Source organism: Saccopteryx leptura, chromosome X (assembly GCF_036850995.1).
Source record: "Saccopteryx leptura isolate mSacLep1 chromosome X, mSacLep1_pri_phased_curated, whole genome shotgun sequence".
Lineage (NCBI taxonomy): Eukaryota > Metazoa > Chordata > Mammalia > Chiroptera > Emballonuridae > Saccopteryx > Saccopteryx leptura.
In genome coordinates, this window is record NC_089516.1 from 25227833 (window position 1) to 25254203 (window position 26371).

Here is a 26371-nt window from a genome sequence, read left to right on the forward strand (position 1 = left end):
CCAGTTTCATCACAGAGCATTCAACCTAGGAAGGTCACGATTCAAGATATCCAAAATCCTTCCTTCCACTGTAAGGTTAAAAAGTTCCTAATTCAAAACATGAGAAAATAAAATCCTAGGGGCTACATCCATTATTAACACTCTGAGAATTAGATTAAAACTCCACTTTTCAAAATAGTAAAGCACTTATTATTGGTTGATCATAGCCAATGAAATCTTGTTCAACAGTGATGCTCTTTAGAAACATGATGAAGTTCTGTAACTCCTGAACAATTTCAAAAGCAATTTAGGTGTAAAATTAGCCAACTATATAAAACAACAAACAGGGCTGACATCACGGGTGTGCAACTTGAGTGGTCATGCAGTTCTCCATGCTCAGAACGGCCCTGCCCGGTTTAGTGCTCTCCTGTCGCTCTTGAAATTCTTAACTTTTGAAAGAGCCATCTGCATTTTCTTCCTGCAGTGAGCACCGGAAATTAAGGAGCTGATCCTGACTACAATAACCTGGGGGAAACGGCCAATAGCTACAAGATTGAAATAAGAATTCAAAGCAAATTGGGTAAGTTAAAGAAATAAAATTTTAAAAACATGAAATTCAAATTAGAGGCGCCAGGACACGGTAACATCCTGCTGGAGGAAAAGGGAATACCAATGAATGACTTGCAACTGTGAGTATAATTGGAGAATAAGACTCTAAAGACCAGTTTCTTGGTTGTTGCTAAATATAATCAAATACATCCTGGAGTTACTAACTGAAGAAAATGGAAATAAAACTCCCTTCTCTTTTGATTTTCCATGTGTTTATTTGTGTGTGGATGTGAAAAAAAGTGGTTATTTTGCAAAAAAAACCCCAAAAACTGTTGGAGAAATTCGCTTAACTGTTTCCATTGCAAACCGTTTTACAGACGACTATTGAATCTCCAATATTGTTCGCAGACTTCTGCTTATTTTAACCTGATCTATATAATAGAAGAGCTCCTGTTCCCAATGCTTTCCTCTCTCACTTCCTCAAAGGCGCCAGTTCTCTACTCACTCAGTCCGCTTTTCCATGCCAGCCATCCTATACAATTAAAAAAGGCATGGATTTCATGAGTCCATTTTCTCAGCTTTGCTACTCTTAAAACATCTTTGTATTCTTTCAACTTCCTCTTTTCAACTTCTAGCCTTCCGTTTTTGCTCATATCTCTTCTTCTGTGAAATCTTGTTCTCACATAGTAAGTATGGATCTCCACTGGATCTTCCCTCAGATTACAAATGTGCTTAATTTTTTGCTGTCCTGAAAGTCAATGAAACGTCTTCTCTATCCTATTACTCATTACCGGCCCTTCTCTTTTCATCACCAAACTTTTCTTAATTTGCATTTTCAAAGGCATGCTAACTCTTTATTCCAGCTTTATTGATGTGTAACTGATATAACATGTAGCATAAGCAGAGGGTGCACAACTGTGGATCTGATACATTTGCAAATTGCAAAACGGTCACTGCCATAGCTTTCGCTGTCCCCTCCATCCAGTCACATAGTTGCCATTTCCTGTCATCCAACTTCTTGAAGAATCATTTACATTTACTACTTCGGCTCTGCAGCTGCTCACTTCCTTTGTTTCCTGAAGTGAATCTCACAGTTGCCCCTCCAACAACTGAACAAGACATGGATCAGCAATGAATGGCTACAGGAAGGAGTGGGCACTGAGCCAGTGCATCCAGCTGGTGGGGACTACGCTTTCAAGTACTCCGTTCTGCTTTTAATATAGAAACAACTTAGCAAGAGGAGAGGTAAAAATTATTTTAAGAAATTTATACGCCAAGAGGAAAGTTAAATATGAGAACTTAGCTGATTCTGAGATCACTAACTCTAGCAATTTATAGAAAATTCAGCAGCTCATATTTTACTCTTTCATACAGCTAACTGTATTTATAGACCTCTCATTAAAATTAGACATATCAAAAATCTGGATCTATAGGAGTAATCAATCAGTAATTTAATATATAGATCTATACTCATTGGTCAAATATTTTTGCTAAAAACTACATTTATAAGGTATAACAGAAAAGACAGATTAAAAAAAATTGGCTTCTGTAATCATCTAGAGCAGGTGTCCCCAAACTACGGCCCGCGGGCCACATGCAGCCCCCTGAGGCCATTTATCTGCCCCCCCACAGCACTTCCGGAAGGGCCACCTCTTTCATTGGTGGTCAGTGAGAGGAACACTGTATGTGGCGGCCCTCCAACGGTCTGAGGGACAGTGAACTGGCCCTCTGTGTAAAAAGTTTGGGGACCCCTGCTCTAGAGTGTAGGTTTAATATTACCTCTTAATGATAATAACCTATTTACAGACACAGGCCAAGATATTTGATTTTTTTTTTGTCTTAAGGACACACTAGTATAAAAGGTCTAAAAGTGAAATGAGTTTGACCAAATTTAAGAGAGCCTTGTTCACAAGGAAAAATACAAAGAGCTTAGATACCTGCCAGACCACATTTAGATCTGCTGAGACTAGCAGATCTGCTGGACAGAGGCTGGTGAGGAAAGAGAAGAACCCAAGATTACTTTCAAGTTTCTGGCCTGAAAAATTTAAAGAATGAGTAGGCACGAACAAGGACAGAGAACACTGTGTTGGGTAGGTTTGACAGGAGCTTGAATCTGACTAAGTTAAGTCTGCATTGTCTATTAGCTATCCTAATAGAGCTATATCACAGAAGGGTGAATACACAGGTCTAGAGTTTTGGTCAGAGATCTATACTATAGATAATATTTTGAGAAGCATTGGTATGTACAGGATACTTAAAGCAATGACACTGCATAAAATATCAAAAGGAGTGGGTGGAAAAAGAAAAAAGAGATTATTCAAGCTTGAAACATTTTTTATATACAACTAGACCCAGTTTGCTGAAATTTTTATATATATGCTCTGTCCATCTGGGATTGCTGGCAATTGAGCAACTTTTAGTGCCTGAGGTGCAGGCTCCACAAAGTCATCCTCAGCGCCCAGGGCCAACGTGCTTTAATCAATCAAGCCATGGCTGCAGGAGGAGAAGAGAGAGATAGAGAGAAGGAATGGGGGAGGGGTGGAGAAGCAGATGGCCGCTTCTCCTGTGTGCCCTGACCAGGAATCAAACCTGGGACTTCCACATGCGAGGTCAATGCTCTACTGCTGAGACAACCAGCCAGGGCCTCCCTATATGTTTATGAGGGAAACAGTCATGGGACTTTCCCTCTTGGATAATTTTTGTTAAATTTTAGTAAAAAGTCTTATATTTCTCAGCCTGTCTTAATCAGCATGAAATGCTATAACAAAATACCAAATGGTAGGTGGCTGATACAGCACATTTATTTCTCCCAGTTCTGTAGGCTGGAAAGTCCAAGATCAGTGTACCTACAGCCAGTGCCTGGTTAGCCAATGAACTCCTTCCTGGTCTATCCCCAAAGGCTGAGAGAATCATTTCTCTCATATCCGCTCTCATCTGGGCATCACAGACCTGACTTGAAATTTCTCTATTTTTTTTTTTTTACAGAGACAGAGAGAGAGTCAGAGAGAGGGATAAATAGGGACAAATAGGAATGGAGAGAGATGAGAGTCATCAATTATTAGTTTTTCGTTGCGACACCTTAGTTCAGGGGTCAGGAACCTTTTTGGTTGAGAGAGCCATGAATGCCACATATTTTAAATGTAATTCCATGAGAGCCATACAACAACCCATGTATGTTACGCATTATCCAATAAAAATTTGGTGTTGTCCCGGAGGACAGCTGTGATTGGCTCCAGCCACCCGCAACCATGATCATGAGCGGTAGGAAATGAATGGATTGTAATACATGAGAATGTTTTATATTTGTAACATTATTATTTTTTTTATTAAAGATTTGTCTGCAAGCCAGATGCAGCCATCAAAAGAGCCACATCTGGCTCACGAGCCATAGGTTCCCAACCCCTGCCTTAGTTGTTCATTGATTGCTTTCTCATATGTGCCTTGACCAGGGGCTACAGCAGACCGAGTAACCCCTTGCTCAAGCCAGCAACCTTGGGTCCAAGCTGGTGAGCTTTTTGCTCAAACCAGATGAGCCCACTCTCAAGCTGGCGACCTCGGGGTCTCTAACCTGGGTCCTCTGCATCCCAGTCTGACGCTCTATCCACTGCTCCACCGCCTGGTCAGGCAGAATTTCTTTCTTTTAGAAAGCGTCTGTTGGGGTAAAATTTCAGTTTCTATTTCTGTGAAAATATTTAATCTTCCCACTGTTCTTAGTAATTTTGCTATATTTTAAATTCTAAGCTGATGGTAATTTTTTTCTCAACATGTTAGAAATATTTCCACTTTTTTTCTGATTTGTTTATGGTAATTAAGAAAAGTAATGTCCGTCTGTTTCATTCATTCATAGGTTGTCTCACCTCTCCAGTTCTAATTTATCTTTGTCTTTGAAATTCTGCAGTTTTCCTGTCTAAGAGTAGGTTCCTATTCATTTATTCTGCATGTTATATATTGTGCTTCCTGGCTAAGTAGACTCTCTCATTGTCCTTCATGTCCTTGTCCTTATCCATTTTCTTTATTCTCTTCTTCATGACCTCACATTAAACATGTTAGACGTTCATAATCCACAATGATATCTTTTACCTTCCTACTCATATTGTCCACCTCCTTAGTTTTGGGTACCATAGTCTGTATTTCATATTTCAAATTTCTCTTATCTCACTTTTCTTCAACTTTTCAATATTTATTACATGTATCCATTCTCTTTAACGAGTTTTAGAATGGTAATTTTAGTAGTTTTAGTCTGATCTTTTGCAAATCTCTCTCACCAACTTTTAGTGTTTTCTTCTTTATTCAATTTTCAATATCATTTATTTATTTAATAATTTACCTACTTGTTTTACTTATTCAACTAGCAATTTGAATGTTCAAAATTGTAGACAAGTTAGTCTAAATCACTAAGTATTGTACAAGATGACTTTGCTTCATGATGGCTTACTGCCTGTGCTTGTGTATTTTCTTTTCTTTTTCTTTTTTGACAGAGACAGAGAGAGAGTCAGAGGGAGGAACAGATAGAAACAGACAAACAGGAAGGGAGAGAGATAAGATGCATTAATTCTTCGTTGCGGAACCTTAGTTGTTCATTGATTGCTTTCTCATATGTGCCTGGACCGAGGGGGCTACAGCAGAGTAAGTGAGCCCTTGCTCAAGCCAGTGACATTTGGGCTCAAGCTAGTGACTATAGGGTTATGTCTATGATCCCACGCTCAAGCCAGTGACCAAGTGCACAAGCTGGTGAACCCATGCTCAAGCCGGCAACCTCTGTGTTTTGAACCCAGGTCCTCTGCATCCCAGTCCAGTGCTCTATCCACTGCGCCACTGCCTGGTCAGGCTGTGTGTGTGTGTGTGTGTGTGTGTGTGTGTGTGTGTGTGTGTTTGTTTTAAATATGAGTTTAAACTTTACTAAATTTTGTCTGTGAGAATACTAGGGGAATTTTCTTTTCTAATGGAGTTGGATTAATTCTGACTATTGCTACAGTGCAACCAGCCTGGAGCTACTTTAATTTATTATCTTGTCTTAGGGGTTCCTTGACCATTATTGGAAATATACACACAAATCAAGATCCTTCCAAGAATAAGCCTAATGGTTACAAATTTTCAGGGGAGAAGATTATTATAATTATTTTCACTATTGAATTTTTATTGAGAGCAGGAAGAGGGATAGACATATTTTTACACTGGTAATCTCTGCAATATATAGAATACTCACAATGCAGAAAGGTGAAATTTTAGTTCTGCTCCCCAACGTGGCTTGAGCCTGAGGCTCAGATTTCACTTTAATCAACTGGCTTAATTTGCCCCAAATCTGGGTTGCTAATATTAGCTTTGGACGCCAAGGCAATGGTCACTGGTCAGAGTTGCATTACTTCTATGGCTTTGGTTTCATCCATTTATTTTTCCTGATCCAGGCTTTTAAAAGTTTACTCATTCTTCCTTGCAACAAAGCAAACATTTAAAAGAACATCTTTTTGAAATTTCCCTAGCATCCTGGTGTTCTGCAGAGCACATTTTTGAATATTCAGTCTGCCTCACCCTCAGAATGGAAGTCAGACTGATTTCAACGTCTATGATACGAGCTAATCAAATCTACCTCATAAAACTAATGTGAGGATTAAGTTTTATACTGTTTATGATTTCCTAGCAAAAGAACTGACACAAAAATGTATTCAATAGACAGTAGCTATTACTATTAATATTATAGATTGATATTTTCTAAGACATAAACATAGTCACAGAATCATAAATATATTATATATTTTGTTAGACAAATGGCTTTCCAACAGAATCTTGACCTCCTGACTAATATACCATCACTTCTGTTTGTGATACAGTTTTCCTTCAATCAGTATTTGCCTGTTCTACTCTATCTATGCCAAGGTAGACATGACACTGGGCAAACAATTCAAAGTCATAATTGCCTGGAACAATTAATAGGTCCCTCAAGCTGTCTATCATCACAGTTTCAAATGAAGCAGAATTAAGCAATGTATGTTTTGCCTCTTCTCTTTTACTCTATCTACTATTTAATGTCACATGAAAGAGCTGACAGACGACCACGAAAAAGACAGAAATGAAGGCATTAATAATACACAAGAAAGATGAAATGATCACTAATCAGGAGAACCGGCTAAGGCTTTGGACTTCAAAATGTGTGATTTTAATATTTAAGATGCTACAATGTTTTCTTTTAATTAGCCATCCTTCATACTTTTAAGCTCATGCTGTAAGCTGTCCTTAGAAACTAGGACACTGGTTAATTGAATAGTCACTTCTTATCAGGCAGCTTTTGTTTTTTGTTGTTGCTGCTGTTTTATTATTAAGTGAGAGGCAAGAAGGCAGAGACAGACTCCCACATGTGCCCTGCCCAAGATCCACCTGGCAAGCCCACTATAGGGCAAGGTTCTGCCCATCTGGAGCCACTGCTCCGTTGCTTGGCAACTAAGCCATTTTAGCTACTGAGGCAAGGCCATAGAGCCATCCTGAGCACCGGGGCCAACACTTTGAGCCATGGCTGGGGGAGTGGGAGAGAGAGAGAAAGGAGGAAGAAAGGAAGAGAGAGAGAGAGAGAGAGAGAGAAAGGATGGGAAAAGCAGAAATAGAACCTGAGACTCCCACAGGTCAGGCCGACGCTCTACCACTGAGACAACCAGCCAGGGCCAACTTTTGTTTTTAATATAAGGAAAGGAGCACTGAGATAGGAGGTAGTGTGGTCACATGGTTATGTTCCCAAATTCAAGCACAATAAAACATAGGTCTAAATGTTCAAGAGCCTCTTACTGGCTTTGTGGCTTTTGGTACCTTTTTTACATCTATAACATGGGCACAGAAAAAATCCTTAATAGCATAGGCTATCACAAGAACAAAGGAGAAAATACATGTCGGATACTCAGAGCAGTGTCTGAGCCTTGCTAACCATGATACTGTTATATTGCTATTAGTATACATTTTACTGTGCCACTGATACATCTTCTTTAGTTTCCTTACTTTGTAATAAGTTATAAAAGTGAGATACCGTTTCCTGATTTGCTAACCATCTTTCATATCATTCCTGTGAGTAGAAAATATAGTGTCATATGATTATGAAGAGTGAAAGATGTCTTGTCAAGGAATGGAACTGATTTATGACTTATCTGAATGCAAACACACACTCTGAAATTAGGAAGGGTATCCAGTCTATCTCTTTTAAATATTCATAGGCAACAAGAACTCTGGCTGTTTGATTGATTTAGCAGGCAATTGGATGTTACCCTTGCTCTGCATAATTGCATCCATAAGAAACATTAGGTAGGCAATAAAAACCCACAAACCTCTGACATGGGCACTTAATTGAGAGGAAAATGGGCTAAGGCTCATCTTCAAGGGAAAGGGCACTTTGTTTATTAATGGACAAACTGTTATTCTTTAGCCAACAAAGAAAATCATGGCTTAAAAGCAACTGAGGACATTTGACTACAATAATCTAATGTACAACATGATTTTTTTAAAAAATAAATCAATTGAAAACCTCTGTTACTATAATTATTTTATTTCCCCAGCATCTTAGATAATTAATCCAAAGGCTACATCTACGTTGCATCTAAACACCAGTCTTTTCAACTAAATTATCAATGGGAACATCAAAACGATTGATTTCACTAACAAATTATTAGGTGTGTCTCTATTACCTGAGGAGTTTGAAATTGACTGAAGCACTGAGATTCTGCCCAGAGAAATAGCAAAACCTTTCTCCCATCGTTTTAACTCAACATCCTATCTTTCAAATCACATCAGCTTATTAAAGACAAGCACAACCGAATTTGGGAAGGCTATTTTCTCGAACATGACACTGTTTTCATCAAAGCTCTGAAGCACCAAATGTGCTTTATTTTCATTGCCAAATTATTCTCAGGTGGTTAGATGTTGTATCTAAGCCTAGCCAGGACCGAGATTGGTTTCTAGTTTATTCATTTCAAGTTTATTTATTGTTACTGTAGCATTCTGTTTAATTGACTATTGAAGTAAACATGGAGAATTTCCATTTTAAGACTAAGGGGATGATAAAAGAAGTACTTCTGTCAGCCTTCTGTGCTTTATTTAAATAATGGAGGTGGATACATTTGGTTGAGTTTCGTACTGGAATATATGTATGTATTTGTCTCTGTGCTCTTGGTGAGTGTGTACTTTGCAGACAGGTACTACAGCATACAGCCTAACAAAAATAAAATCGCTGATCATTTATTGAATATGCACTGTGTTCCTAGCACTGGCTTACTTTCTATGTAGTATCTTTTATTTTGCTCAGGAGAACTCTATAAAACAGGATCAGCTATCACAGATATGGGAGCTTGAAAATATTATCCAAGATCACCAAAACCAATGAGGTGTAGGGGGATGTGCCAGTCATCAATTTATAGCCTTTCAACGTTGATCTTTCTCTGCCAGCTGATATGACACTTAGCTCTGTCTGTAGAGGGCGCTGGAGTGACACTAATGGAGGTCAAGTTTTCTCTCCTCGGTGGGTTTTTATGTCTTTCTTGCTCCTGTGGCTCTAGTTTGGCCGGTGGGATGCCCAGTGGAGCTCACCTTGTCTGTCCCCCATTCGCTACCCATACATTTCAGCAGCACCCTCTGCAAGTGTCTCCTGACAGGCTCTGTGGGGGCCCCAGTGGCGAGTTCAGCATGAGTGGCAAATCTATGGGCAACTGCCTGGACCCCAAGATCGTTCCCCCACGTGCAGCAGTGGCTGCTGCAGACAGCTTGCCAGGGAGTCCACCGGGCACTGCATCCTGCTTCCTAGCAAACGCACCACCACCCCCATGGGTTACTTCCCTGTGGACTCTGTCAGCAGCTGTCTCCAAGACTGCCTGCACACAATCTTCAGCTCCTGACTACGCAGGAGCTGTGGGCTGGGTTGGGTCAACCTCGCAAAATTTTTCGCCATCTCCTGAGCTACAAAGGCACTCTTTCCAAACAGGTTTGAATCCCAGCTTTGGGTAGATCTCCCGGCTTCCCAACTCAGTTCCTTCCTTGGGTACTATCCCTCAGCCCTAAGGTATCCTTTATACACACACACACACACACACACACACACACACACACACACATACACACACACACACACATATATATAAAGTTTTAATGGGGTGACATTGATTAATTAGGGTACATATGTTCAGAGAAAACATCTCCAGGTTATTTTGACATTTCATTATGTTGCATACCCATCACCCAAAGTCAAATTGTCTTGTCACCTTCCATCTGGTTTTCTTTGTGCCCCTCCCCTACCCTAGCCTCTCCCTCTCCTCCCCGCCCCCTCAGTAACCACCACACTCTTGTCCATGTCCATGAGTCTCATTTTTGTGTCCCACCTATGTATGGAATCATATAGTTCTTAGTTTTTTCTGATTTACTTATTTCATTCAGTATAATGTTATCAAGGTCCATCCATGTTGTTGTAAATAATCTGATGTCATCATTTCTTATGGCTGAGTAGTATTCCATAGTGTATATGTGCCACATTTCTTTATCCAGTCATCTATTGAAGGGCTTCTTGGTTGTTTCCATGTCTTGGCTACTGTGAACAATGCTGCAATGAACATGAGGTTGCAGGTGTCTTTATGTACCAATGTTTTTGAGTTTTGGGGGTGTATACCCAGTAGAGGGATTGCTGGATCATATGGTAGCTCTATTCTTTAATTTTTTGAGGAAGCACCATACTTTCTTCCATAATCGTTGTACTACTTTACATTCCCACCAACACTAGATGAGGGTTCCTTTTTCTCCACAGCCTCTCCAGCACTTGTTATTACCTGTCTTGTTGATAACAGCTGGTCTAACAGGTGTGAGGTGGTATCTCATTGTGGTTTTGATTTGCATTTCTCTAATAGCTAATGAAGAACAACTCAGTTTGGATATAACAAGAGTAGGTGTTTAATCAAGATTTGTTATTGAGTTGAATTACTATGTGTTTGGGGGAAATGCCAAGTTCCACACCAAAGACCTCTGAAATGTAAACACAGTAGCAGTGTTTGTGGTACTAAAGTTTTGCAAGGGCAGTATATGAATGAGGCTGAAGCCACGATCAGATTAGAGAGCAATCTATTCCGAAGAACAGAATAGAGAAATTCTGAACACAGCTAAAGATTAAAATTGAGGCCTGACCAGGTGATGCGCACTGGATAGAGTGTCAGACTGGGATGCAGAGGGCCCACGTTCAAAACCACAAGTCCCTGGCTTGAGCGCAGGCTCATCTGATTTGAGCAAAGCTCACCAGCTTGAGCCTAAGGTCGCTGTCCTGAGCAAGGGGTTACTGGCTCAGCTGGAACGCCCAGTCAAGGCACATATGAGAAAGCAATCAGTGAACAGCTAAAGTGCCTCAACAAAGAGTTGATGCTTCTCATCTCATTACCTTCCTGTCTGTCCCTATCTGTCCCTCTCTCTGTCTCTGTCACCAAAAAAAAAAAAAAAAAAAAAAGATTAAAATAGCTTCTTCATCAAGGATGGTTTTACAAAATGTCTTGATTTTTTTTTTCTTCTTAAACTACAATTTCTATCCTGACACTAACATTCAAGTATAAATAAAAGTATTCTCCAATTCCATATGAAAATACAAATGTAAATGATCTACAAATTAGCTGTCACCTAGGAATATTTACTTCCACTGACACCCAGTAATAGTGCAGAAGGACACGATCCAGGGGCCTGTTTGGAATCCTTTGTCCCACCGGCAGTTCCTCACTGATCCAGGCACAGTGACTATGCAGCACGGCCAGTGGCAGGGTGAAGGACTGTTTGCACACTGGCCTGGCCCGCCATCACCTACTTCTCTTCCAGACTGGACAAAAAGTCCCACTCAGGACTTTTCCTTCATTGAAACATGATCAAGCCTGACCTGTGTTGGTGCAGTGGACAGGGCCTTGACCTGTGAATGTTGAGGTTGCCAGTTTGAAACCCTGGGCTTGCCTAGTCAAGACACATATGGGACTTGATGCTTCCTGCTCCTCCCTCTTCTCTCTCTCTCTGTCTCTTCTCTCTTTCTCCTCTCTAAAACAAATAAATAAAATCTTTAAAAAAGTCATGATCAAACTTCTCCCTCACTTAATTCGCAAAGGGTTTCGTGCAGGCCTCTGGCTACCATCCCCCTTAGGCCCTCCCTTTCCCTTCCCAGCCAACTCTCCACACGGTTCCTGCAGGCTTTCCCCTTCCTCCTGTCGAATGTCTTCTGTGACACACAGTCACCAGGGTCCCCCCAGCCCCAGGGAAAAGCTATCACACTATTCTGGCCAATATCATAAGTGATGTCCTTTTTGTCTAACTCCATTTTATTTTTAAAGTTTCCATTTTCAATTCCAGGTCACATTTCATACTATTCTGTGCTCCTTTCAGGTGTATACCATAGTAGATACTCACACGCTTTGCGAAGTGCTCCCTCCAATGTATCCAGTACCAACCTAGCTCCATACAGTTATTACCATATTATTAACTATGTTCCCTACGCTGTAATTTTTACCTCCGTGACTATCCGCAACTTCCGATGCGTACTTAGTCCCTTCACCTTTTTCACCCAGCCCCCCCAACTCTCCCCCAGGGGACTCTAATTCCGTCTTCATCACACCCAGCCTCGCTATTATAGTTGACATTATTTCTTGCCTGCTACCTCCAAAGCGCCCTAGTATTAAATGGAGTCTCCTCTTCCTCCTGGCCATGTACTATCATCTACTTTGTTGGTACTGTATGCTCTGCCTAAAACTTGATTTGGGGTATGACCCCTAAATTCTGTCTACGGTTGTTTTTCTTTTCTCCTACCTGGGGTGACCACATGACTCTACAGCTGTGACTGGCATTAGCCAGGTAACTCCCTTAAGATGTATAACTGGTCTGAACCACTCTCCGTCACTCCAGAGCTGGAGACCTCTCTCTTACTGGATTACCAACTAGCTGCAGCTAGGGGCGCCATGCGTGCTGTCGCAGACCCAGCGGGTGCCCCCCCATGTAGCCCATTAAGCTCAGAACCTGTGATTCCACCTAAACTCTGGTGGCCCACTGCTGCACAGACAACTAGATTCCCACCTTAAGCATCCACATTTCTCCATTTTCTAGCTCTCAGCAGCCCAGAATGGGCTGGGATTTTATGCGCCCAAGGGTGATCCTCTATCCAAAAGCAAGAACAACTGATGGAGAAATGCTCCAGCTCCCATTAGCTCATGGAACAATTCTACGCGCGCTCTGTAACAGCGGTTTTCAATCTTGTTACAATTGGGGACCGGTGAAAATAGGAGATTGTTTTCTGCCTCAGGTACTGCTGACGCAGAAAACACCCTGAGCATAAGCGAATTCCACTCTGATCACTGGGTCTATAATCTTCATACATCATCAGGGCGGTTAACTCTTTCATAGACCAGTGCAAATTTTCGGGCAGACCAGTCAGTCCGCAGACCTGCGGTTGAAAAACACTGCATAACAATGATGTTCTCCATGATTACTGTAAAGCTCCCAGTGCAACTGAGCCCAGCGGAAACACTAATAAAAAGCCCCTTCCTTTGTCAACCTTCCAACCTTTCATTCCCACTCGCCCCAGCCCCTCACTTGTCTTCATTGCTATCATCTCAAACTCACTGCCAACACTTAACTCCTTGATTTGGGGCTCGCTTTTGGTTGCTGTCAAACTTAACAAGGCACTTCAGACTCAGTGGAGGTAAAATAAGATACCTGATCTTCTGCCTCTGTACCCACTTTCTATCTTGTTTCTCAACTTTGTTTGTAAAAACTCAGATATCCAAACACCTCTAACTCAGAAACCTCGATGCCTGCGGAGATCCTTCACTTTCTCTATACCTCCTGCCAATGCCAATGGCCTTGCCCTCACCTACGGAAAGAGCACTCCTTCCTCGGTTTCTCCGCCTGCAGTCTCCCTATCTCCCGGTCCCCCCCCCCCCCCGGCAACTCAGAGCTCATGGAATCTGATCACAACACCCCTCTTCTCCTTCGCCTTACACCTGACACCCGCTGGCGGTTCCCGAGTGCATGTCGCAGACCAGACTGTTTGTGAAGCACAGGTCCCACAGCCATCTTGCTCCTATTTGCTCAGACGCACCTTTAGCCACCCCTCCATTTGCACTTAATGCTTTAGCAAACACAAATGGTTTTCAGCATATGTAGCCCCCTCACACTTCCAAAACATCACTTTTCACATAGCGGCGTCCACCTGCCTGGAACGGCCCTCTTACATGTCCCTGTTTCTCTGTCTCCTACTCTCACTTTATACTGTTCACAACTAATTCACAAGGAATCTCCTCTAGGAAAGCCATCCCAAACGCCTTTCCGTGCTGACCCACACCAGTGTGCACTCTGCCCATGTTCTCTGATGCTCTGTGGTACGTTCTAACACAACTCTTTGCATCTTATAAAAATGCTGCTTCCATGCCCTAAACACATTAATAATCAAGAAGTTTTTGCTTAAGGCCCTGGCTGGTTGGCTCAGTGGTAGAGCACTGACCCAGCGTGTGGAAATACCAGGTTCAATTCCCAGCCAGGGCACATAGGAGAAGCACCTATCTGCTTCTCCACCCCTGTCTCTCTCTCTCTCTCTCTTCACACCCTAGAGCTATGACTCAACAGGCTTGACCAAGTTGGCCTCGGGCGCTAAAGATGGCTCCATGGCCTCACCTCAGGCACTAGAATGGCTCCCGTTGCAAAGGAGCAACCACCCCACATGGGCAGAGCATCGCCCTGTAGTGGGCATGCCGGGTGGATCCTGGTCGGGTGCATGAAGGAGTCTGTCTCTGCCTCCCAAAATCTCACTTCAGAAAAATATAGAAAAGAAAAAGAAGCTTTTGCTTAGCTCATCCATGTCTATAAGTAATGAAGCATAGGACCTTTATCTTCCTTATTATCAAACCTTAGACCAGGGGTCCCCAAACTGCGGCCCGCAGGTCGCATGCGGCCCCCTGAAGCCATTTATCCGGCCCCTGCCGCACTTCCGGAAGGGGCACCTCTTTCATTGGTGGTCAGTGAGAGGAGCATAGTTCCCATTGAAATACTGGTCAGTTTGTTAATTTAAATTTACTTGTCTTTATTTTAAATATTGTATTTGTTCCCATTTTGTTTTTTTACTTTAAAATAAGATATGTGCAGAGTGCATAGGGATTTGTTCATAGTTTTGTTGTTTTTTTGTTTTTTTTTTGTATTTTTCTGAAGTTGGAAACGGGGAGGCAGTCGGACAGACTCCCACATGGGCCCAACCGGGATCCACCGGGCTTGCCCACCAGGGGGCGATGCTCTGCCCCTCTGGGGCATCGCTCTGTTGCATCCAGAGCCATCCTAGCACCTGAGGCAGAGGCCACAGAGCCATCCTCAGCGCCTGGGCCATCTTTGCTCCAATGGAGCCTTGGCTGCGGGAGGGGAAGCGAGACAGAGAGGAAGGAGAGGGGGAGGGGTGGAGAAGCAGATAGGCGCTTCCCCTGTGTGCCCTGGCCGGGAATCGAACCCGGGTCTCCTGCACGCCAGGCCGATGCTCTACCACTGAGCCAACCAACCAGTGCCTCATAGTTTTTTTTTTTATAGTCCGGCCCTCCAATGGTCTGAGGGACAGTGAATTGGCCCCCTGTGTAAAAAGTTTGGGGATCCCTGCTTTAGACAGTGTCTCCCATGTTGCAGATGTACTTAGTAAATGGATATGAAATTAAACTTCATTATGACCTTTTTTCTTCTTAAATAATCCACTGTTGGTACAACAGAGTGTAGGTGAAACGTTTGATTGAGAGAAATATTATTTTCCTTTCAGTTTGATATGAAAAATTCATACCAGATGTGCCATTTTTAAATATAAAAATTCCTCTGTTACATAAACAAAAACCCCTTTGTATTTTTGGGGGAAGAATAAACAGTACCCAATACCTTGGGTACTAGTTGAATGGCGTGTATTATCAGCAGATTACATGTGACCGTAACAACCATCTGTGTGTACACAGAGAAAGAGACAGACAGAAAGAGACAGAGAAGGAGACAGAGAATAATACCTACACATATTGCTTAGTTGGGTTTAAAAGAACTTTGTGATCACAGAAGATCTGACTTTGAACCCCAGATTATTTACTCATTTGTGGACTTGAGCTTGTTACTATATTTGTTATGTCTCAGTTTCCTACAAACTGGTACTTTAAAACATTTTCTTAAGGCCAAATTACACGTAAATATGTAAAACAACACGTAAATATTTCAGCCATTTCGAGCATGTTTCTAAAACGTGGAAGCCAAGCGAATATTTAAACCTTCTTCATTTTATCTGAGAAGCCTCAAGTATTTACAAGATGGTTATGCAAATCAGTTTAAAGAGATTTTTCACTCGTATCATCATACCTCTTCATGTAGTTCTCTCCAACGAGAATTAAATGTCTCGAGTTCCTCATTGATCAGTTCATCCATGACTCCGCCATCTGTTAGGGTCTGTGCCAATATGCGAATCTGATTTGGGTTATCCTCTGAATGTTGCATCAAATTTTCAAGTGACTGAAACACATTTGAAATAATTACTGTTTTTCTTCTTTTTCTAAATATAATGAATTACCACAAAATGCTCAGCGTCTTTTGATTCACATAAAATTAAGTTATAAGTAAATTAAAGCAATACGCAATTGGGATCATGAAAGATCATTGCTATTTCAAAAAATACAGGGTGGGGCAAAAGTAGGCTTATAGTTAAAGACACAGAAAATAATAAAATAATTAATAAAAAAATAATACAAGAGTAACTCTGTGTTTCGAGTACTCAAAACTGTAAACTTACTTTTGTCCCATTCTGTATTATGTCGCTGTACATAAATCTTTATGGGCTTATGGCAATATTATGGAGTGAAGCACTAAAAGATTATTCATTGTCACCTTCTCTGATGCCCTCTACTCTAAAACCTGGCAAGAGAAAATCCTCCATTGCTCTTAGAGCTACTGATAGCCATGTGGCATGACTTTGACAGTATATGTGGGTAGGTGCTCAAGAGGTTCACTTGCCAAATTAAAAAGAAAAGACACAGTCCTTTTAGAAGGAATACCATTTCTCTTCACACATTCTTATGCATCAGGCTTAGAGGTAAAGCAGTCATCTTTGGACGGGGCAGCAATAAAAAAGAGAATGAAGTCCTTCAATCTGATCATTTCACAGGATAACTAACTGCATTTCACATCCTTTGCTTTGGCCACCATCCTCTTACTAATGCCATCTAAGCTTGCTTCATCTTTTTTTTTTGGGGGGGGGAATGCTCTGCAGTGCTGATTAACAAGAAATGTTCAGTCAATGAGCATCTCTAAATAGGACAGAGCCCAAATTACAGTCCATGTAGGACCTCTCCCACTGTTCTCTGACACCTCTTCAGGTTTTCCAATTCTCCTGTGAAAATAAAGAAGTTGGATACAATGATGTCTAGGTTGCTTTTTTTTTTCCTTATCTTTTTTTAGTGAGAGGAGGGAGGCAGAGAAACAGATTCCCACCTGTGCCCCAACTGGGATCACCCGACAAGCCCACTAGAGGGTGATGCTCTGCCCTTCTGGGGCTGTTGCTTTACTGCTCAGGTATGAAGCCATTTTTTCAGCACCTGAGGCAGAGACCACAGAGCGATGCTCAGTGCCTGAGGCCAACTTGCTCGAACTAATCGAGCCATGGCTGCAGGAGGAGGAGTTGGGAGGGGGGGGGAGGAGGAGGAGGAGGAGGAGGAGGAGGAGGAGGAGGAGGAGGAGGAAGAGGAGGAGAGAGAGAAAGAGAGAGAGAGAGAGAGAGAGAGATGGGAGAGGTGGAGAAGCACACAGTCGCTTCTCCTGTGTGCCCTGACCTGACCAGAAATCAAACCCAGGTTATCCACATGCTAAGCTGATGCTCTACCACTGAGCCAAACAGCCAGGGCCGAAGTCTCGGTTTCTGCTATGACATTCTATGATCTCAGTTCTATTCTGTCTGAAGAAACATTTTGCCTTTTCTTCACATCTTGCTTAATTTATGCACCTTATTTTAGAATATTTACACAAGGGATGGACCATATATGCAATTCATATGCTAAAACTACAAATTCATTTTTTATCAAGGAGTAAGCAAAAGTATAATAGAATTCACACAACATAATGACTAATTAAATATTAGAAGTTCATATAAATCAAAGTTTACACATGCAAACTCCTTTAATTGTACTCCTTAAAGATCTTCAAAATGAAACTTGAAAAATTAGAATGTACTAAAATCTATGAACATATTAAGGACATATTTCTAATATCCAAACATTCCCATTCACTATCTCAAAACATTTCATAAGTATAAATTTCTGTTTTTCAATAACTTTTAAAAGTCCCAATTCAATAAATATAGCTTTTAAATTTAAAATAATATTTTACATTATTATCCTCTTTATCTTTTCTCCAAAGAAGCAAAATTATGCACTCAAACTGTCCTTGCAGGTCTGTAGTTGATTTAAGCAGGTAGTGTCAACATAGAACTTACAGCCCTGGCCATCTGGCTCAGGGGTAGAGCATCAGTCAGGTGTACAGATGTCCCAGGTCTGATTCCTGGTCAGGGCACACAGGAAAAGCACCCATCTTCTTCTCTAGTCCTCCCCTTCTCAATCCCCCCTCTCCGTACCATGGCTCTATGGGAGCAGTTGGCCCCAGGCACTCAGGATGGCTCCATTGCCTCAAACTCAGGTGCTAAGAAGAGCTTAGTTGCTGAATAATGAAGCAATGCCCCAAGTGGGCAGAGCATCACTCCCTAGTGAGCTAGCCAGGTAGATCCTGATCACGGTGCATGCAGGAATCTGTCTCTCTGCCTCCCCTTCATTCACTGAATAAAAATAAATAAATAAACTAAGAAAACAGAACTTAGTGATATTGCAGGAGGCAAATGTCCTCTACAAGAGATTATTTCAATTCATTTAAAAATCTTGAGACTGGAAGGTTCTTAGAGAAACAAAGGACTTCATCCAAAGCACCAGTATGGGAGGAGGCAACACCACTAGACTCTCTGGGCTGTTTTCTTTGTGTTTATTTTGTATTTGGTACCTGGCATCTTTCAATACCGAATACAATTGTCATGTTTAGATCAATTCACAACTTACATCTAGCACCTTGGAGATTTCCTCGGTTCCACCAGGAATATTTTCAGTGGTTTTAAGTTCCAATTCTACTTCATTCAGCCATTTGTTTGCCTTCTCCAAGTAGGACAGTAACTCATGCCAACATGCCCAAACTGCCTAAGAAAGAAACAAATATCCCCGATGAAATATTTTAGCAGAAAAGTGATTGTGAATCTTTGGCATTTCCATTTTTAAAACTTCTAAAAAGATAACATTTATTTTACATCTTTCACCTTTCTTTTACAGTAGATAATTGAAAATGCAACTAGTCATGTTGATCACCTACTACGTCCATAATAGCAACTCATTAAGGAAATATTTTATTACATGAATAAGTTCAAAATTCAGTGATTTACTTTTTTTTTAAAGAAAGAATAATTCATCAACATTACAGTCTGGGAAATAGAAAAAGAATAGCATACCTAAAAATGCATATATAAACCTAACATCCCAACACACCAACTATTATAACTTTTCTGTGTGACCTCCTTTAAACTCTATCATCCATAAATTTAATAGCTAAAATGTGGATTTAACTACACTGCTGTCTTTCACTAAACATTACATCATGTAATTTTCTATAATACTAAGAAAACATTTTTCAAGGTTTCATTTAAGTGGTTATATTTTTCTTTCTTTAAAAAATTATGTAATAATTAAACTATTTTTATTTATGTTTCCTTATAAATTTGTGGTAAACATCATCATGAGTATGGACTTTTTTATATTTCATATTATGTTATTTGTGGTATGTTGTCATAAATATGACTACTGTCTATATTAATGATATGACAATTTTAAAATGGCTTGTGATATATATTGGAAAAACTGATAAACATACAAAAAAACTCACACACAAAAAAGAAAAACTTTAAGATTGCTACCAAAAAATATGGAAGAATATTTTTCTGACCTTGAGATGGGGCAGGAAAGCCTGAAGTAGTATTTCAAAGAAAAATAATAAGTCCATGTACAATAAACATAAAGATACAGTACATCCAAACAAAGTAATCAGGAGAATGTAAGTCAGGATTATAATGAGATACTTATACCATGAAGACTGATGTAAATGAGAATTTTGACAATTTTAAGTGTGAGAGAAGACATACATTAGCACAACATTGTATTTACTGTTAGTGTGTGTGTGTGCTGAAATTACCATTCTGGGAGGTAACTTGTCATTCTCAGTAAGGTGAATATTTACATACCCAAGAGTCTAACGACTCCAATTTTCAGTGCATAACCTCAGAGAAACAGTGTTGCGTGGACAGCAAAGATAGTCACAAGAATGTTCATTTTAGCACTTTCATAATAACCAAATTTTTTAAAAAGAAAGAAGATAACATTAATATCCTCTGGCAGGAGAAGGGAGATATATATATATATATATATATATATATGTATATATATTATATCTATATCTATATCTATATCTATCTGTGTGTCACATTTAAACAGAGAATATAAAGGTAAAAATTAATAAATTCATCAAGCAGAACAGTATGGATGAATCTCAGAGACAAAATAATTGGTGGCAAAAGCATAAGCCTTAGGAATTATAAGTATAGGCTGCTATTTTTTGTAATGCTCAAAATAAGCAAAATTGAGCAATACATTGTATAGGCATTCATATGCATGTGATAAAATATTTTTAAGCAAGGGAATGATAAAGATAAATTTCTGGATTATCTGCTGGTATAAAAGCAGGAAGGCAGGAAGATGCACTAAAGGATAAGAAAAAAAAATAGTCATTTTTTTCCCATTAGTTCTGAGATAATAAAAATGGGGAAACCCTATTCAATACCATAGCACAATTACTACCACCTGCTACACCATGTGCCCCAACTTCTACCAAAAATGAAGGCTGGGGAAAAAAAATTTGATTTGAGGGGAAACTAAAATTCTACCATATTCCCATATTTTTACCTTTGCTCCTAGCCCTTGTAAATGATAGAAGATATTCCGTCTCCAACTGATGAAAAGTGTCAGTCTAACCTGCCTTGCTAGCCTACCAATACTTGCTTGGTATTTGACACCCAGTTTATCTCAAAAAGCGAAATGAAATACTTTGCTTTAAAAGATGATAGAAATCTTAAATCTGGGTCATTTCCAGCTCCTGCTGGACACAGGCTGTCTTCCTTCTGGGCAAAGATCCCAACGGAAAAATATAAATACTCCTTAAATACCCGAGGGGACGTTAGAGCTTTGGAGAGAAGGGGACGCAATTGGTGATGTGTCGTATTCACTTCGGTGCAGACTGACGGAAAGAACTACCGTGCTGATTTAACCATCAGGATGGATGGCCTCTCGTGTCCTCAATGCCAATGAAGGCCACAGCTGAGGGGCTGCCTGCTCTGGCTTTACAGGTCACCTTGGCAAAATAAAATACAGTCCAGCAGCCTGGGTTGGCGCTAAAAGCCACTTAGAATAACAGTTAAGTTTAACAGTTTGGAACTTAAAATTACTTTGAAATCACGGAACTGAAATTAACTTTGAAGAGAGTACAAACAAAAAAAAAAAAAAGAAAAGAAAATGTCCTTCCAAATGGAAAATGGAGCTACTGTGCTAACACCTCACATACTGACATGCTTAATAAAATGTAAAGGAAAACATCTGAAATTCATAGCTTATCAATGAAACAAATATTAAAAATCCTCAGGTGGCAGAAACAAAAAGGGGAGTTAGAGTAGGAGAAATATAGAATAATAATAATAATAATAATAATGATAAAAATTAGAATGATAGCTGCTCACATTTACTGAGCACTAGGCTAAGTACTTTGAACAAAACTCTGCACTGAATTTTCTCAACACCCTATGAAATAGGTAGTATTTTATGTTCATTTAAAGATAGGCTTAATATAAGTTAAGCAACTGGCCCAAAGTCACAACTCATAGGGTCTAAGTGAAGAATTCAAACCTAAATACTCCTAACCAAAGTCCATGTCCTTAATCACTATGTTTCACGTAGGACCATAAGGTGACACATATGAATAAAACTCAAGAAAAGGGACTGACTTCCAAAGTCTTGCACTTCCCATTGAGCCTGGTGCAGAGCCACTGGTAGTTGGTGGTTAGAGTGTCAAGTTCCTTTTTTAAGGCCTCTTGTGCAGCAGGTGGAGCTTGAGCTATGACACTATTCACGGACTCGGTGAGGAGCTTCACTTTGGCCTCTTTTTGCTGGGCCTCTTCTTTAGCTCTCTGAAAAATGAAGAATGTGCCGTTAATTGACTTCCCAAATGCATTCCTATGTATCACATACTTCCTTCCCACAACATCTCTGTTAGAACTGGATTAATAAAAAAAAATTCAATACTGACCCCAATCACTTCCATAAATTTAGGTTTAGTTAAAATGGAGAACTTGAAAGAAAAAAATATAATCATGATGTAAGAGATCTTTCACCAGAATAGTTTGAAAACTAATCTGTATGTGGGAATATATTTGTGGATCTCTCTAGTTCTCTATTTCTACCTTTATCTACATGAAACAAACAATAGACAAATATTTCCATACCAAGTTCAAAATATGTCATAGCCTAGAAGTGAAATAACTTATAAATTACTCAAATGGATGAATAATATGAAAATCAGTACAAATATTCTTTATTTTTCAATAAATTAATATTTTAAACATATTTTTTTAAAGAGAGGAGGCCGTGGTTGGTTGGCTTAGTGGTAGAGTGTTGGCCCACCATGTAGACATCCCGGGTTGGATCCTCAGTCAGGGCACATGGGAGAAGCTCTCATCTTCTTTTCCACCCCTCCCCCTCCCCCTCTCACTTCTCTCACTGTCTTTCTTCCCCTCCTGCAGCCATAGCTCGATTGGAGCAACTTGGCCCTGGGTGGTGAGGGTGACTCCATGGCCTCCGACTCAGGCAGTAAGAAGAGCTCAGTTGCTGAGCAACCTAGCAATGTCCCAGATGGGCAGAGCATCGCCCCCTAGCGGGTTTGCCAGGTGGATCCCTGTCGGGGTTCATACAGGAGTCTATCTCTCTGCCTCCCCTCCTTTCACTGAATATAACAGAAGGAAAGAAGGGAAGGAGGGAGGGAGGGAGGGAGGGAGGGAGGGAGGAAGGAAGGAAGGAAGGAAGGAAGGAAGGAAGGAAGGAAGGAAGGAAGGAAGGAAGGAAGGAAGGAAAAGAAAAAAGGAAGGAAGGGGAAAAAAAGGAAGGAAGGGGAAAGGAGAGAGAGAAATATTCATCTGTTCTTGTATGTGCCCTGGCCAGGGACTGAACCGGCAACTTTTGTGTATTGGGACAATGCTGAAATTATCCAAGCTATCCTGCCAGGGAACAAATATTATTTAAATCAAAAGATAATTGATATAGTAAAGTCTTGATTCAACATTTGGGACCATATTTTGATAAAATAAAGTCTGTTCAGTAACTGAAAACACAAAAGAGGAAGGGGAACAGCAGCCCCTGACAGGAGAGGGCTGGCTTGTAACTCACAGATCTGCCTTCCTCATCTCGCTCTGAAGACAATCTGTTCCACAGAATCTTGACATTGGACAAGGCTACTCTGTTAGCATTAGAGATCATGACAAGAACACCACTGCATCATCATGTTAGAATACAGACAAGAATATAGGAATTGTCCAAAACACAAAATACCAAACACTCCCCTACCCTGGTTAATATAAGTTACCTCTGCATCTTTATCAGTTACACCTTCAGCCTTGCCTTCCTTCTAGGAAAAAGTTATGAAGATACCCAATCATAGACTTACTCCCACTCACTGACAACAAGCAATCCAAAGTAAAGCCCCGAAACCCTCCCTCAGATCATCTCACACAAACTCAAATCCTACAACCGGCTCTTCCTAATAGGCTCTTCCTCACACAACCCCATGTTGTGCACAGCTTCCGGTGCCATGCGTTCTCGCTGATTACCAAAGGTAATAAACCCACCTTGTTCAACTCTACAGGTATCGCTGTTGCTCTTTACCAACAGTGGGAAAGAAGGAAATTTATTTACACTTTTTAACTTCCAGCACGGTATGCATAGTACACATACAAATACACTTACACAAATGGGATGTTTCTTTTGGGTTACTCCAAAGGCCAACTCTGAGATGAGCTTTCAAGCATAGGGAGTTTACTAGTGATGTGAAAGAAATACTGGAAAGTGAGTGGGGAATGGAGGCAGAAAAGGGAACAGAGATTATACGGTATACTTATTAAAACCAGCAATTACTGTTGGTGACTGGAGTTTCATCCTGCAGGGAAGCTCTGGGAAAACACAGGCCTCAGGGTTACCCTCCTCAGGGGTGACTACATTGGAGTATTTATAAAGCATCTCCCATCACCACTTGAAATCTGTTGGGGGATTGTTCTTCTCCTAGTACCTGAAGCTGGACACACAGGTGGTAAAAGAGGGATTCAGTGGCCACAGAAAGCCCTCAGGTAAAGAAACGCAGGTTCTGAGCCCTGGCCAGTTGCTTCAGTGGTAGAGCATCAACATGGCTTGTGGAAGTCCCAGGTTCAATTCCTGGTCAGGGCACACAGGAGAAGCTCCTATCTGCTTCTCCACCCCTCCCCCTCCTATCTCTATCCCTCTTCCCCTCCCATAGCCATGGCTCGATTGGTTCAAGTGCATTGGCTCCGGGTTCTGAGGATGGCTCCATGGAGCCTGCACCTCAGGTGCTAAAAATAGTTCGGTTGCAAGCATGGCCTCAGACAGGCAGAGCATTGGCCCCAGACAGGGGTTACCGGGTGGATCCCAGTTGGGGTGCACACAGGAGTCTGTCTCTCTCTCTTCCCTCCTCTCACTTGGAAAGGAAGAAAAAAGAAAGAAATAAATGCAGGTTCTGACAGGTTGAAGCTGGACCTACATGCAGTGCAGTAGTTAGAGTGAGGGGACATGAGTAGGAAATGGACAAGGTCAGCTATAAAATGCCTCTAGCTATTTTAACCCAGCCAGCCTATGTCTTTGGTTTTCATCCCATAATGCCACAAAAGTGTACAATATGACTGCAAATGCAAGCTGTCTTGACTATTAAATGATTGCCTTCATGGATTTTAATTGATTGAAATCTTTAAATCAAAATCCTGAGTAAATCTGTTTCTTTGCCTCCACTGAGCTTGGGATTTGCTTCTCCGCAAACCGTATCTGGCTACAGTCATTTGAGCGCTCCACACAACTTTGACAGCCATGAACCACTGCGCATGCTCTGCCGAGTGCTATGTTGGACAGGCCGGACGTGCTGCCTCGTTGGAGCTTTAACAAAAGCTTATGAGATGTGTTTCATGATTTTCAGACTGTACAACAGAAAACTGAGTACAGAGAGTTTAAGTAAATCATTCTGGGTGATTTTTCTCTCTTCCTCAGAGCTTCCATTAAGCCCATCTCAAATTCTCTGCAAGATGGAGAAGGAACAGGTTGCAGTGCATCCAATAAATGCAATTATATTTTATACAAGTGACAGATAACCTATGCGACAGCGCAAAGTGCAGAAGGAGAAACACTTCTTTCCTTGTTTTTAGGCTTTTGTAAGTTCTTAGAACAAAATGATCATGAGGGCTTTCCCCACTCTGGACAAAGCAGGCAGCTAACTGACTGGTGCGGTTTGGATTCCTCATCATAAATGGGGCGGTGCTCCCCTAATACCCATGACTCTGACCATCATATGCTTGGGCACCGTTCATTGCCAGTGTGTCAAATGAGTGCTTCTCAAACTATGTTTCCAGGGAAACTTTTTTGGAACTTGTTTCTAGGCATAATTTGGAAAGTATTTAGAAAATAAAAATCTCAGGCCCCCACCCATAATCACTGAGCTAGAACTTCTGGCGGGCCTCCAAAGTCTGTGGGAACAAGTCCTCCAGGGGTGCTCCCTCAGTTCTGAGAATCGGCCCTCCCGGCTGTCATCATGAGGGAGAAGAGCCCATGCTTTTATGAAAGGGATGATAAGCAGCAGGACTACAATCACCATAGTGTAAACAAAATGTTCAAAACAATAAAACAGTTAAGATTGAAATTGGAGAGTCTTTTTTTTAAAGGGTTTCATATAAATACTCAGCATATACTCATTGCAGACCACCGAAAGAATTGTGATGTTTCATCTCAAACACTCGTAGGCTCTTTTATGTTAATTGAAAAGTTTTGTTTATATGGGGAAGAGAAGTTATCAAAACAGCATGATCATGTTCTAGTAGAACACAGGAGAGCACAGCGAAGAAGCAGAAGGCAGTGTCTGCTTTTTCTCTGAGTAAATCAGGGAGAAAGGCTAAAGTAGGTCTGTCAGTCTCTTCTGACAGTAAAGATTAGCTTGCTCTCCATATAAGCAGAGGCGGAACTCTGGACAAGACGCTATCGTCACTCTAGACAGCAACACAGACCTGAGAGAGATTACCTTGACTGGCAGGCACAAGAAACAAGATCTTCTTGCCAGCTTTCTTTGCTCCTGTTGCCAGAGGCTGCCGAGCTTTCCTGCTTTTCAATATATTACCCCCACTGCACAGATTTTGTAGCTAGATCAGTTACTTAAGCATGCAAATCGGTGTACACTAATTGGTTGGACATTCATTTCAAAGACTGTTTACAAAAATTGAAAATTTGAGACAGCCTGCCCTCGAGCACTGGACAAGAAAGAAAGGATGAGACTGGGTGGTGAGCCAGATAGTACAACTGTGCAAAGAGAGAGGGAAGGGGGCCAGGAGAAGAAGAGCACCTGAATACAACCTGACTGCCCATTATGTATTTAGGAATGTGAAGCAGGGGCTATATATAGTATTAGGAGAGATGGTAAGAACAGCCAGGAA

The 26371-nt window shown here is 41.0% G+C and overlaps 1 protein-coding gene across 6 annotated transcripts in view; it reads right to left on the reverse strand.

The window, feature by feature from the left end:
- The window catches only part of DMD (dystrophin), a 1890745-nt gene that overhangs the window by 1485294 nt on the left and 379080 nt on the right, over positions 1-26371 (reverse strand). For all 6 annotated transcript variants that reach the window (XM_066356826.1, XM_066356825.1, XM_066356822.1 and 3 more), the window contains 3 exons: positions 21629-21811; positions 18594-18728; positions 15862-16011 (listed from right to left, as the gene is read on the reverse strand). In XM_066356826.1, coding sequence (XP_066212923.1) covers positions 15862-16011; positions 18594-18728; positions 21629-21811 — 468 coding nt within the window. The remainder of the gene's footprint in view (positions 1-15861; positions 16012-18593; positions 18729-21628; positions 21812-26371) is intronic.